Source organism: Lontra canadensis, unplaced genomic scaffold, assembly GCF_010015895.1.
Source record: "Lontra canadensis isolate GAN:19392208 unplaced genomic scaffold, GSC_riverotter_1.0 scaffold27, whole genome shotgun sequence".
Lineage (NCBI taxonomy): Eukaryota > Metazoa > Chordata > Mammalia > Carnivora > Mustelidae > Lontra > Lontra canadensis.
In genome coordinates this window covers 10,677,835-10,691,074 of record NW_022631021.1, presented here as the reverse complement: position 1 = coordinate 10,691,074, position 13,240 = coordinate 10,677,835, and the positions used below count along the sequence as shown (strand labels likewise).

At 32.7% G+C, this 13,240-nt stretch overlaps 1 protein-coding gene across 1 annotated transcript in view; it reads right to left on the bottom strand.

The window, feature by feature from the left end:
* Positions 1-13,240, bottom strand: part of EYS (eyes shut homolog) — a 1,652,140-nt gene that overhangs the window by 1,534,514 nt on the left and 104,386 nt on the right. Inside the window, 1 exon segment of the mRNA XM_032864581.1 lies at positions 12,744-12,858. Coding sequence (XP_032720472.1) covers positions 12,744-12,858 — 115 coding nt within the window.

Here is a 13,240-nt window from a genome sequence, read left to right as displayed (position 1 = left end):
TGTGTCTTGTATTATTTTTATAATCAATTTTTACCTCACTGATTTTACTTTTTATATCTAGCAACTTAAATCTTAAATGTTTTCCCAATTGAACCACTGAGTATATTTTCACAAATGGGTATATGTGGGTAGAAGACTTTAACCCTTGGTCCTCATAAAAGAGATAAAACTGGACCATATTAAAAATATTAAAATTCACTGTGACATCTTCTTTTGGGGGTGATTCTAGATAATTTTATAATTCCTTCAGGTCTTTCTTATAGTTACCTTTTTAATCAGTAGTTTTAATGAGGAGATTAGGGACAATGTGCTTCTATGGGTCAATTTGGTTCATTTTAAAAGTTCAGCTCAATCACCTTAGATAACACCACTGAGTTCTCAAAATCATTACTAAAGAGATAGAATAGAATTAAAAAGAAGTGGTTGTCAAATTAGAACTTTGCAGAGTAAGTGTAAGAGAGGCACCTAGTTTTTAAAACTGAAATTTAACTTATATATCCTGATTTTTATATTCACTGTTCAAATGAGAAGAGTAATTTTAATTTTCTTTGCAAAAAAATTTAACTAGGTGACAGTCCATATTAAGCCTTTTTGTTACAATTATGTAATTAAACTTTGCACCTCATTGTAAAGAGTTCTAGTCATCAGCATATTGTCAGAAGGAATTTTTGTAAATTAAGAAAGATTGCTTGCAAAAACATACTTACTTTGTGAAGGGTGTCTAGAAAGATAAAGAATTAGGACTTCAGGTGACTACCAGGCTGAGAAAAATTGGTAAGTGGCAAAGAATTGGTGAAGCAAATGCCTTTCTGTATTCTCATAACAGATGTAAGAATAATTAGGGATTGACCCAGATTTGCTAACAGTAAACCTATTCAAAATACAATGGCAACAACCAAGAAAAATACTGTCACTCTTATTCTCTTAGGACCTACAAGTTTCCTCTTGTGACCATTCATCTGCATGCAATTCTCATTCCCTGAACTTTTCTGTCCAATTTTAGATTCAGGTAAGGAAAGATTATGAAGAGCTAGTGAAGGAGGTAGAAAATATATTTAACATTAAGCATATATTTAAGTATACTTAAGTATGCTTATGGGCCTGTTTGTGTCTCTTGCTGTCAGTTTGAGGAAATAATCCTTCCTTTTTTCTTTCTCCAATTTTTTCTTTAAATTCCAGTTAGTTAACATACAAGTAATATTAGCTTTGAGTGTAGAATTTAGTGATTCATCACTTACATACAACACCCAGTGCTCAGCACAAATGCCTTCCTTAATACCCCATCACCTATTTAACCCATTCTCATGCCCACCTCCCCGCCAGTAACCCTCAGTTTTTTTCCTCCATAGTTAAGGTCTGTTTCTTCATTTGCCTCTCTTTTTTGCCCCCTATGTTCATTTGTTTTATTTCTTAACTTTTCACATATGAGTAAAATCATATGGTATTTGTCTCTGACTAACTTTTTTCACTTAGCATAATGCTCTCTAGATCCATCCACATCTTTGCAAATGGCAATATTTTATTCCTTTTTAATCCTTCCTTATATTTTTAGAAGGTATTATTTATTCATTTGGGAGACAGAGAGAGCACAAGCAGAGGAAGAGGCAGAGGGAGAGGGAGAGGGAGAAGCAGACTCTCCACTGAGCTGGGAGCTGGACATGGAGTTTGATCCCAGGACCTGGAGATTATGACCTGAGCCTAAGGCCGATGCTTGAGCATCTGAGCCACCCAAGCACCCCTAATCCTTCCTTACAATAGGTGGATACAATCATCAAACCTAAACTTTGAATGACTACTCTAAAGCATGATAGGACCATGAACTGTCTTGTTCAGCAGTATAAGCTTAGGTAGAGAGTTTCTACAAAGTAGTTTTTCAATAAATATTATTTCATTGAGAACAACTAGTGACATGGCACAAATAAGAAGGCTACAAAACCTGAGATGAAAAAGAAGGGTAGAGACATTTTCCATAGAAACCCCTGACTAAGGCTTTCACCAAAACTTATTGTGGAAGAATAAAAGTTAGTTAACCCATGGGCCTCTGTGATTACCTGTGATTACATCTATTATCAAGATGTTGGCTGTATAGTAAATTATATATGATGCTTTGTAGTGTTGATCACCTCATTTTTAATTAACACTTTCATTGGTTTCTTAGAGTGCTAGGTGAAACATTACTTCACAATTTGTTAATGATAATATCAGGATCATATAGATTATAATTTATAAAAATTAGCTGTCCATATTGGGGAAGAATACCAGTTAAACAGTGTTCCATGTATAAACCAGCCTTGGTTCAATGTCTGTTATACTAGACAAGTAATTGATAGAACCCCATTTAAGTCTCCCATGTATCCTGGTGTGGATGATAAATTAGTAAGTCACATACACATGCAGGATACATTAGCAGGGGCTATTCTTGTCTGAGTGAGTAATGTTAGAGCAAAATGTTAAAAGACAAGATCTCACTTTATGAGCATGCCTGCTGTTTCCCTAAGTAGGTGACAAATGGACCCACAGGCATGCCCACCATTTCAAAGTAAACACAGAATTTTAACCAATGAATGATGAGTCCACTTTTCCAATATACAGGGCCAACCAGTCATCTTGCTCTTTTTTTTTTTTTCCCTGACCTGCACTGATTCATCTATGTCAATTAGTTACAGTCCTAAAACTAGAAATGGCCTCTAAGAGTAAATCTAGGGTGACTTATTTTTGGGTTTCATGTATCTCTTTTTGAGAGGACCTATTACCATCCTTATATTCAAACTTACATATTCTGTTAAGGAGCTTCTCTACTCATTTTCAGCTAGCAAATTTTGGTGTCAAAAATGTTTTGTTGAAATCTCTAGGTTCTTTCCCATTGCTGGTATAATAAATTACTATAACCCTAGCAGTTTAAAACATTTGTTTCTTATATTTCTGAAGGTTGCAAGTCCAAAATCAGTCCTACTTGGATGGAGTCAAAGTTTCAAGAGGGCTAGCAGCTTCTGCAGCCTCTCAGGGGAGAATCAATTTCCTAGCATTTTTCACCTTCTGGTGGTTGCCTATATTCCTCAGTTCATGGGCAATTCCTATACTTTCAAAGAGAAACATTTCAGTCTCTTTTCACTTCCTCACATCACTTTCTTGGTTTCAGACTCCTTCTACAGGCCTCTGATAAGAATCTTTGTGATCCAGGATAAAATTATATCAAATCCTTGTCTTGATCACATCTTCAGAGTCTCTTTCTCCATGTAAGATAATATTGACAGGCTCTTGGGAGTAGAACATGGCATATCTGGGGTACCTTTATTCACTCAACCATACTCTAGGTTCCCCAGAAAATGTTCATGAAAGCTATGCCTTCAGTTTATTTCACATCTACTTTTGATACCTCTTTTTAGGTATCTAACCTTAGCATATCTACAGATGTTATGGCTCTAACTCCTGCCAATAAGCACTTTGGGAAGAAAGTTCCTTCTTAGTGATTCTAAATGTAACATGAATGAGATTCACATAAATAACCTTTTTTTTAAGGTTTTATTTATATATTTATTTTTTTGACAGAGAGAGGCACAGCGAGAGAGGGAACAGAAGTAGGGGGAGTGGGAGAGGGAGAAGCAGGCTGCCCGCTGAGCAGAGAGCCTGATGTGGGGCTCGATCCCAGGACCCTGGGATCATGACCTGAGCGGAAGGCAGACACTTAACGACTGAGCCACCCAGGTGCCCCAAATAACCACACTTTTAAGAAATAAATTCACCAATGATTTTTCCTTCATTACAGGAGGCAAATTTTTAAATTGTAAAATCTTCATGATTTTTTTTCTATTCATTTTTCTATTTCATTATCAATGAAGACCTATTGGCACCTGTAGATTTTCTAAGCTATATAAACTGTTCATATTTGTTTCCTTTAAATATAAACATTTCAACTATTCACAGGATTGCACTAATTTAGATTAAGTTGTGACTGCTTATACTTAAACTGTTTTAATTTACTTTATCACCTGATATAAAAATTCTGCTAAAAGTGGGCAAAAGAAACAATAAAATATATGCTTAAAACTCCCTCTATTCTTGCTTTTATAAATTGATAATAGTATAAAATCAAATAAAATCAATTTTTAAATATGAGTTTTTGAATATATTCATCATTTAAGTTTATTCATTAGCTATTATATAGCTACTGATAATTATTATAAACACATATAAAATATGTGAAATTACAAAATTATTACTTATTATAAATCAGTTAACTTACATATCTACTTTGTATCTAGAAGTGACATTGATGTAAAGTCTAATCTCTGAGTACTTCTATTTTTGTCCCAGAACTACTATTAAGACACCGGTATATTTTCTGTACACAAAGTTCTTGACATATAATAGAAGCTGTGTGGTAACTTTAATTTCTATTAATTCTTCAAAGATAGGAATACCTGTTGCTTTATTATTGCTTACTGTCTAGGGAGGCAGTGTCAGAGGACTCAGATAATAAATACTATGTGAGCCCAACTTTTGGTAGAACCAAAAGTTCTACCACTTTTTGTGATTAACAATGTAGGACAATAAAATCATTTAACAACTGGTTAAACATTAACCCTAGGAAATTTTTTTTTTCTTGAGTTCTTTGAAAAAATTTATTCCAAGTCAAAACATGTTGTTTGTGCTTGCTTATTTAAAATATGCTTGTGATTCAAATGATTAAAATATATTGAAGAACTAAAATAAAGAAGTAACATATGCACAGGAAAAAGATTTAAAAGTTTAAAGCTACTGTGAGGACATTATTCTCTTTCAAGCATTATTTTAGGCAACAGTCAACTTCCCTACCAAAAGTCTGAACAGAAGCAGGATAAATTATCCACTTAATGAAGTAGACAGAGAAAGCCATTGAGAAATTTGTCTATGATAAAGAGAGAAGAGAAAATGAGTAACAATTTCTGAGGTATAAGACATGGGTCAGATTATTGAAGTCGATCCTGATTATATAGCCTTCCTAAAGCTCCTTCAAGCATTTCAATGACTCTTTAATTTAGCCATTTTATGTTTAATAAATCTGGAATCCTGCTCCTGCTTCCCCCTCTCCTTAAAAACAAAGTAGAGAGAACTCATTCTCATCACATATTTCAAGCTACTTAACCTCCAAATTTTTTCAACTAAATGTTCAATAATATAAATAAGAAGAAAAATTCAAACAAATTTGGGGTACCTGGGTGGCTTAGTCAGTTAAGTATCTGCCTTTGGCTCAGGTCATGATCTCAGGGTCCTGGGATCTAATCCCTCATCAAGCCTCTTGCTCAGCAGGGAGTCTGCCTCTCTGTCTCCTTCTGCCTTTCCCCCAGGTCATTCTCTCTCTCTCTCTCAAATAAATAAATAAAATATTTTAAAAAATTCAAACAAATTTAATCTAAGTCAGTAAGTATTTCAGAGGGAAGGATTGAGAAGCAGAGTTTGTGACCAACCAGCATGTGTACCTCTTTCTGAATTTAAAGTAACTAATCTGTTCCCAACAAAGAAAGAAAAAGAATAAGAAAGCAATTTGACTTAACCAACTCTACATACCTAACTCAGTTGTAGGGTCCACATAAACTAGAAAAAAATCTCAGTTTAGAATGCTATCTTATGCTAGGGGTCTGCTAGTTTGAGACAAAAGTTTCTCTTCTTTAAGTCTGGGGTTCTTTAACTTTCATGAAGACTGTTTTTCTTTCTGGGCACAGGTTTTACTATTCTCCAACTTATACGGCCTAACCTTCCTAAGTTAGTTTTCTTAACCACAGCAGTACAGATATTTGGACCTGATATTTCTTTGTTGTAGGGGGCTGTCATGTGCACTGCAGGATGCTTAGCAGCTGTTATTAGCAGATTCAATCTCTATTTGTGACAATCACAAATGTCTCTAGACACTGACAAGTACCCCGCTCGGGGTGGGGGGGCAAAAATTACACTTGGTTGCTCCAGGGATCTGTTGTATCTGACCTTACCTATTCTTTTCCAGAGATGTCTCTAGATCTCACCACTATGGCACTATCCATCCATTCTCCAAATCTCAAGAAATGTCTCTGAGGATTGTTAAAGAATGAACAAATTGCCGTATTTTTCTCATTGAGGGTACAATTACAAGGTACTTTTAGTAGCTTAGAATACTTATGGGTCAGTAGGAAATAGTTTCAACTTTTCTGTTCAACTTAGGCTTTTGCAGCAGATCAAAGTGTAAATATTAGATTTTTTATTTTGTATATGTATACAAACTAGTATTTTGAGTGTCCATAACATATTTAGCTTCCAATGTCCCTTTCTTTGATAAGTTGAACTTTACAACTTTTACATTAAAAAAAAAAGCAACACTGAGGGGTCTTTTATGTATCATGTAATTCTTTCCATCTTCACCAGATACACCTCTCCCCAAATTCCATGTCAAGGAAGCACTGACTACCCACTACTAAGGGAGAGATTTCCTGTTGCTCAGTTTATGGAGTTTATGCTCTTCCTACATGGAAGCATCCTTCCAAAGAGGTTCCTATCTGCTACACTTGCCATAACTTGTCTTTGATGAAATTTTGCTGCCTTTTCTGGAAGAAGGGTAGTCTTGTATAAAGAAACAAAGACATCTACCTACAAAAAACTTAAATTCAGCCTAATATACATGTATAGACAATGGAAAAGATAATGTGAAGAAATATACTGTTATCTGGGAAACTAGATAACAATGGTTGTTAAGAAGGAACTAAAAAAAGGAGATGACATGTGTGAGCCAGAAATGAGTATTTAACATTTTCATTTGGGTGCCTATGAAAGAACTCACTGAAAGGGTAAACATTTGAGAAAACACCTAAACAGAATGGAGAACCCCACAAACCAGAATTTGGGTCAAAATCTTCAAGATAAAAGCCATGAGGCAGAACATAGTATGCCTGGTTTCTTCTAGAAACTTTGAGGGCACTGTTGCTATTTTACTGTGAGCTAGAAGGAATATATTTCACATTGAGCCTCTGGGTAAATGCTTACCTGATCTAGCCCTTGAAAAGTCTAAGTATGTGAGCCTTCAAATTACTGTGTTTGTGTGTGTGTGTATACGTGCACACGTGTGCATGCACGCGCAAGCTTGAGAGAAAGATTGAAAGAGAGAGAGAGATATTCTGTTTAGATTTTCTGTTGTTGCAACTAAAATTTTAAAACTCTAACTCCTACCCCAAATGCAAATTGTATTCATATGGAATTCTAATTTGAGCTTTACTTCTTTCAGTGTTCAGTGTGAGTTTGCATAAGTCACGCTTGCTGAAAATTATTGTAAAAAAAAAAAAGATTTAACTAGAGGATGGAAATAGAAAAGAGGAATGAAACAGATGGTAAAGTTAAACTAGATGAGTTTTAAAATTTTGGGTTTTTGTTGGTTCCCCAGTGAAATCTTATAGGAAACTTAAAAAGATGAGATAAAACATAAACTGCTTTCTTATATCCACATCCCTGAACCAGTTATAAAAGAAGAGAACCAAAGGAGCTGTGTATAAAGCTCTCACGGTATTTTCTTTGATGATATAAAAAGCAGCAGTCAACAATTCTGTCATAACATCAGGAAGTTATAAAATATTTGGATAGGCACAGGCCAAAAATTGTGGTCCTATGTATAATATTTATTAAAATGAAATTAAATTTATTAGTAAATCATTGAAACTTTAAGGAAAATAAATCTTGAATCATTGCTATGAGACAATGTAAATAGCATTTAATTGCAGTGTCTATATTTTTAGTTTTTTGTGTGCATATCAATCATATTTTTTAATTTAATAACTATAATTTATTCATTTTTATAAACATAAAAATGACAATAAGAACAGTTCTTCCCCTTTTTTCACTATGAATTTGAGCTCTTAATTTTTTTCAATGATTTATTTTTGGTGATTATTAGAAATCTGACTCTCATTTGGGAAGTAATAATTGTTTTATCATGGGGGCTATTTATATTATTAATATTGAGATTAATATTGACATTGTGAAAGTGCTTGATTAGAAATTCCTCATCACAATTTCAATGAGAAAGTTCAGCATCTTTCTGCCACTTTAATTATAGCGAAAATGAATTGAAAAAAGGCGAATTTAACTCATGATGAAGAGCATGGCTTAGAATTAATAAGGTTCTGACCTACACTTTTTTACCCCTAATATTGTCCATCATGTTGCATTTAATTTAAACTTCCTAATCTTAAAGTAATTATGGAATATGTTTTATCCTTTATAATACTTCAATTAAATGTATATTCACAAGAAATAAATCATTTTTTTTCTGATAATAATTTTAGTCTAATTCCCTTAACAGGAGTAAGCCACTGTCTCTATTTTGTTGGTTTGTTGGTTTATTCCTTTTAGCCGATACTATGCCTACCTGTACAATACAAATATCATCCAGGCTCCACTGGCCAACACAACTCTGGTTAACCTTGGTGTTAAGTTACATCTGGATTTCACCTCAAAGCCTCTCTGTGATTCCCTAAACCATTCTTCCCCATGATTCTCTGTGGCTCCTTGCTTCCCTGGACCTGTGTGTATTAACTTGTCCCTAGACTACATAGATCACCGGCCTCAGATACTTCACTCTTTCCATTAGGCCAATTCAAATACATAGGGAACATTTACATTTATTAAAAAATGGCAAAGCCCTGAGTGATTATGGGGATGAGCAAATCAGAAACTACATTAACTTTGTGCATCTAACTGGTTCCCCCTATCCCCTGTACTTCTTACTGTCTGGAAAAACCTGGACCTTTGATATATAAACTTTCATGATGTCTGCACACTCTGGGAGGTGGAACCCAATGGATAATCTCTGTGGGAGTAGTGCTGCCATGCCTGTTGACCATTCCCATAACACAGGAAATACGTATTTTAGTTTGTTACAAGGAGATAAATACCTTATATATATACATCTAAACTCAAATTACAGTTAGAATAATATAGCCATTTTTCATCAGATATTTTGATCTTGAGTGTTTTCTAAATATCACAATACACCTGAAAAACATAGTCTAAATTGTATGCAAATTCTATAACAGGGACACATAATATTTAAGCTATTCTTGCTTAATTTGATTGCTTCTACTCTAAAATAAACAATAATATAGTGAATATTTCCTACACATGTTTAATATAATTTTGCTTTCTTACTTCAGGTATTTCTAGATATTGAATTATTACAGATGAAAAAACTTTAGGTATATACTCTAAAATGCCAACTGGTGGTCCTATTTACCCTGAATACATGTGAAAATACTGTTGCATTAAATATGTATAGTTTCGTGTTTTAGTGCAGAAATATAAAATGGTATGTCCATATTACCTTAAATGATATTTCACTGATTTGAACATGTTAAAATTGTGCTTATTTTCCATTTGTATTTTTTATCTAAAGATTATTTATAAAAATCTACTGTTGAAACTTTTTTCTTTTTTCTTTAAAAATGACTGATATACATAAAATATTGCATGAGATAACAAATATGCCCCACTATGACAGGGTGTTTTTAATTTTGTGGCAAGCAGTCAAGGGTCAAGGTGCTCAATTAGGACATAGTGCTTAAGTGAAAATAGTAATATTCAAGCCTTTATTCACTTACTGCCACAGTGCCACCAACAGGAACAAAGAGGCACCAGGCATTTTTCCCCCTAAGGAACAACATGAGGCAAGAGCCAATGAACAAAACACAGATGGGGGAATCCTCTCATTGCTAAAGAGCCTTAAAAAAAAGCTCTTGACTCTTTATATGGATTTGGTGGGGAGGTAGAGAAAGAGGGCTAGAAGAGGAAAAGTTTTAAGTCAATGTGGAGAAATGTGGCTCAGTCAAGACCCCTTCTATAAAGACGTCTCCATGGAGGCACACGGGAAATGGCCCAGCTATGGCACTCTGCTCCCCCATAAAGAAAAACGCCTCTGAATAAGGTACATGTGTTGTTGAGAAAAATAAATAATCTGCAACTGTTTTGTGTGCCATTTTGTAGTCATTCAGGTAAGTGGATTGACAGTACCATTCACATTTTGTATATCCTTATTGATTCTCTGTCAACTTATTCTACCAATTACTGAAAGGGAAGTATTCATATCTCCACTATAATTGTACTTTTACTTATTCTGCTTTTGGATTATGTCAGTTTCTGGTTCATATATTTTGAATCTCTTTTATTACATGCATAATTCAGTATGATTAGTTGACCCACTTATTTTTTCTGAAATAAAGTCCTTCATCTCTGATAGTTCCTGATATTGAAATCTGCCTTATTAATAAAACTACACCAGTAATTATTTTGTCTATTTTTTATATCTCTCTCATTATTTTACTTTCATTATGTCTCTACCTTTTTAAATAAAATGAGTATCTTTTAAACATTTGAGTTTTGTTTCATGTACCATTAATAATCTCTGTGTATTAACCAAAGTGTTAATCAATTTACATTTATTGTGACTCTGGATATAGTTGAATTTAAGTGTATCATTTTGCTTATCTTATGCCTGCTCTGTTCATCTTCCCTCTGAATATAAATATATTTGTTTTCTCCACATAAGAGAAGAGATAGTTCAAATCTCTTCCTAAAATATTATAGTTCATCATATAGTCTCTTTGAAATTGGTTGATATATTCAAAAGTTAATAATGCAAACATCAGAACAGAAAAACAAATATCAGTTAAAAGTTCCAAAAATGCATTTTATATTTATATGCTAAGATTAATTTGAATATAATATATATTTTATTTTCTTTAACATATCACATTGAACTTAAGTATCATAAAAAGTAATGTTAATTCCCACTATCCATAACCGTTACACAATCTGAACAATATATTTGTATATATACATTAAAATTTAAATTAAATCAACTGAAATATAAGCTATTTCAGAACTTCAGTACAGCCATAACTAGGATTACTAATCAGTAGGGAAAAGCATATTTTGAAAAAATATTACAGTGTTAAAAACATTAGTAATGCACATTATCTCATCATCACCTAAATTTTAACCCAGTGAGAAAGCCAATAGCATTTCCTTCTTGCTAATATTTTATCTAGTAGAAGTCATTAAACTTAAAGTAGAATTACAGAAAAAGCAGATTTGGCAATTTAATGATAACTCCATTCAAGTTCCTTAAAAAGAAATTAAAACTGAATTTAGAGTCAGTAACAGATAATTGTTGAGACACTAGAACAGGTGAGATTTTCCAGGGAGAAATCATGGTGGAGGAAGACAAATTTAAAAACAAAAGTCAGAGATAAATTCTCAGAGACTATCCCAAGACAAAACAGAAACCAAAACTCAAAACTGAATAGTCTATTATAGAAGAAATTTAAACCAAAGCAGGAAAGACATTTTAATTAGACCATCTCCTCTTAAGGAAAGGGTAAATATATCTTAAAGGAAAAAGAGATGCTAGTACATTCTTTATACTGAAAGTCGATATGTATGGTACTTAGAAGTATTGAGTTCTAGAGTTGCTTGGAGTACATTTAAATCTAGCTTTATCTATCCTTATCAATATGTATGAATTTATGAAAATATTAAAGACTCAATAGACATTTTAATTTTCTATAAAATGGAATGGTATTTATGTGAAGAGCAAATGAAGTAGTGACCATATATGACATGTTATAATAACAACGTTTTACAGCTGTGAAAGAAACGTTGTGTTCTTATCCTATTTGTTCTTGCATAGTAACATTATTATAGTTTAGCATACATTTCCAGAAATATACACAGAAATTTGTCCATGATTCATTCCATAAGTTGACTTTTCATTACTTTAAAAATATTTTACTAAAATATTTTGTATTAGAGAAAACAATAAAATGAATTCCATAATTCTACTGTCATTATTTGCCAAAACAGTTTTAAGAAATACAGCATCATAAATTGATTAGAATTTCCTTCTGTACTCTCACTGATCTTTTCCCCAGTTGTCTCTTTATAGAGAGCCCTTCTAGTAAAGCCAGTGTGTATATTTCTGATATATTCATTTATATTTAGCTATATGTCAATCATAGAAAATAAGGACTTTCTTGTGCTTAAAAAATTAATCATTATCAGACTATCTACCTATGTTAGTTTTCAATAAGATTTTAAAATTCAACATTATGTTTTGATAAAGTATTAATAAATATAGCTATTGTTCACTCATTTTAACCACTCATTATAATCGCTTGGTATGACTTGGTGAATTTATCCACTCTCTTATCTATAGGCTTTAGTTTGTTTCAGATTTGTTGTGAAAATTCTTGTATATGCATAAATTCTTATATATACCTTATAATTCTTCCAATAGGCATACCTGAAAGTGGAAATGATGAGTTGTAGGATATGCCTTACTGTGTGTTGCGCACCCACTGGGTACTTGTAAAGTCATTTCAAAAGCTATCCATCAACAAAAAGCATAATGTATATCCTAACTACCATATTAATTTTATTCTCTATCTGGTTTAAGAGCTTAGGGCATTAGTAACTGTGATTTTATGTACATAGAGATATATTGCCAGGACTCAATTAGCAATGTATTTATTTTATAATAAACACACTACCTAGAACTCTTGTTAATGTGCTCTCAACATAATTCTTATAAGTTAAAAATCTCTATTACTAAACTTTATATAAGTCATGTTTAAATATACATATAAAGATATAATTCTCTGGTTTAGATTAATAAAAGCATTTGAAATACAGACTGCCTGAAGCTATTGTATTTTAAAGTGTTAAATTACTCTGCCATGTATTAAATTACTTACTCTGAATCTTCCACTTATATAGAAACACCATCCTTCATTCAGACAGTTGATGCTGAGCAGTCTACTGTGGTCAATTACTTTCTCACAGTTTTTTCCAGTAAATCCTGGCAAACAACTGTAAACACATCCATGTAAATAAGAAAAGTTACAATTTAAATATTTTCACAAAAGCCTATTAACAGTCTGACAAAAATAATAATGCTTTGTTTAAATTACATACAACATATATTATTACCTGATATTTTCAATCATTAATTTTGTCTATGCATGCTTGTGTTCTTAGCAAAGGAGAAGAAAATGATCTATTTAGTGAGAATCAGAGAAAAACTACATTCATTTAATATATTTAATATTATCTTTTGTGAATTTAACAGCAAAATCAACTTTGGCCTAACTGAATATTTAACAATAAAATACAGGTTTAGGAATAAATATGACAATAGTTAAAATGTGAAAAAAGGGTGACAAGTGATATTTCTAATGCTTAGTAAAGCCAT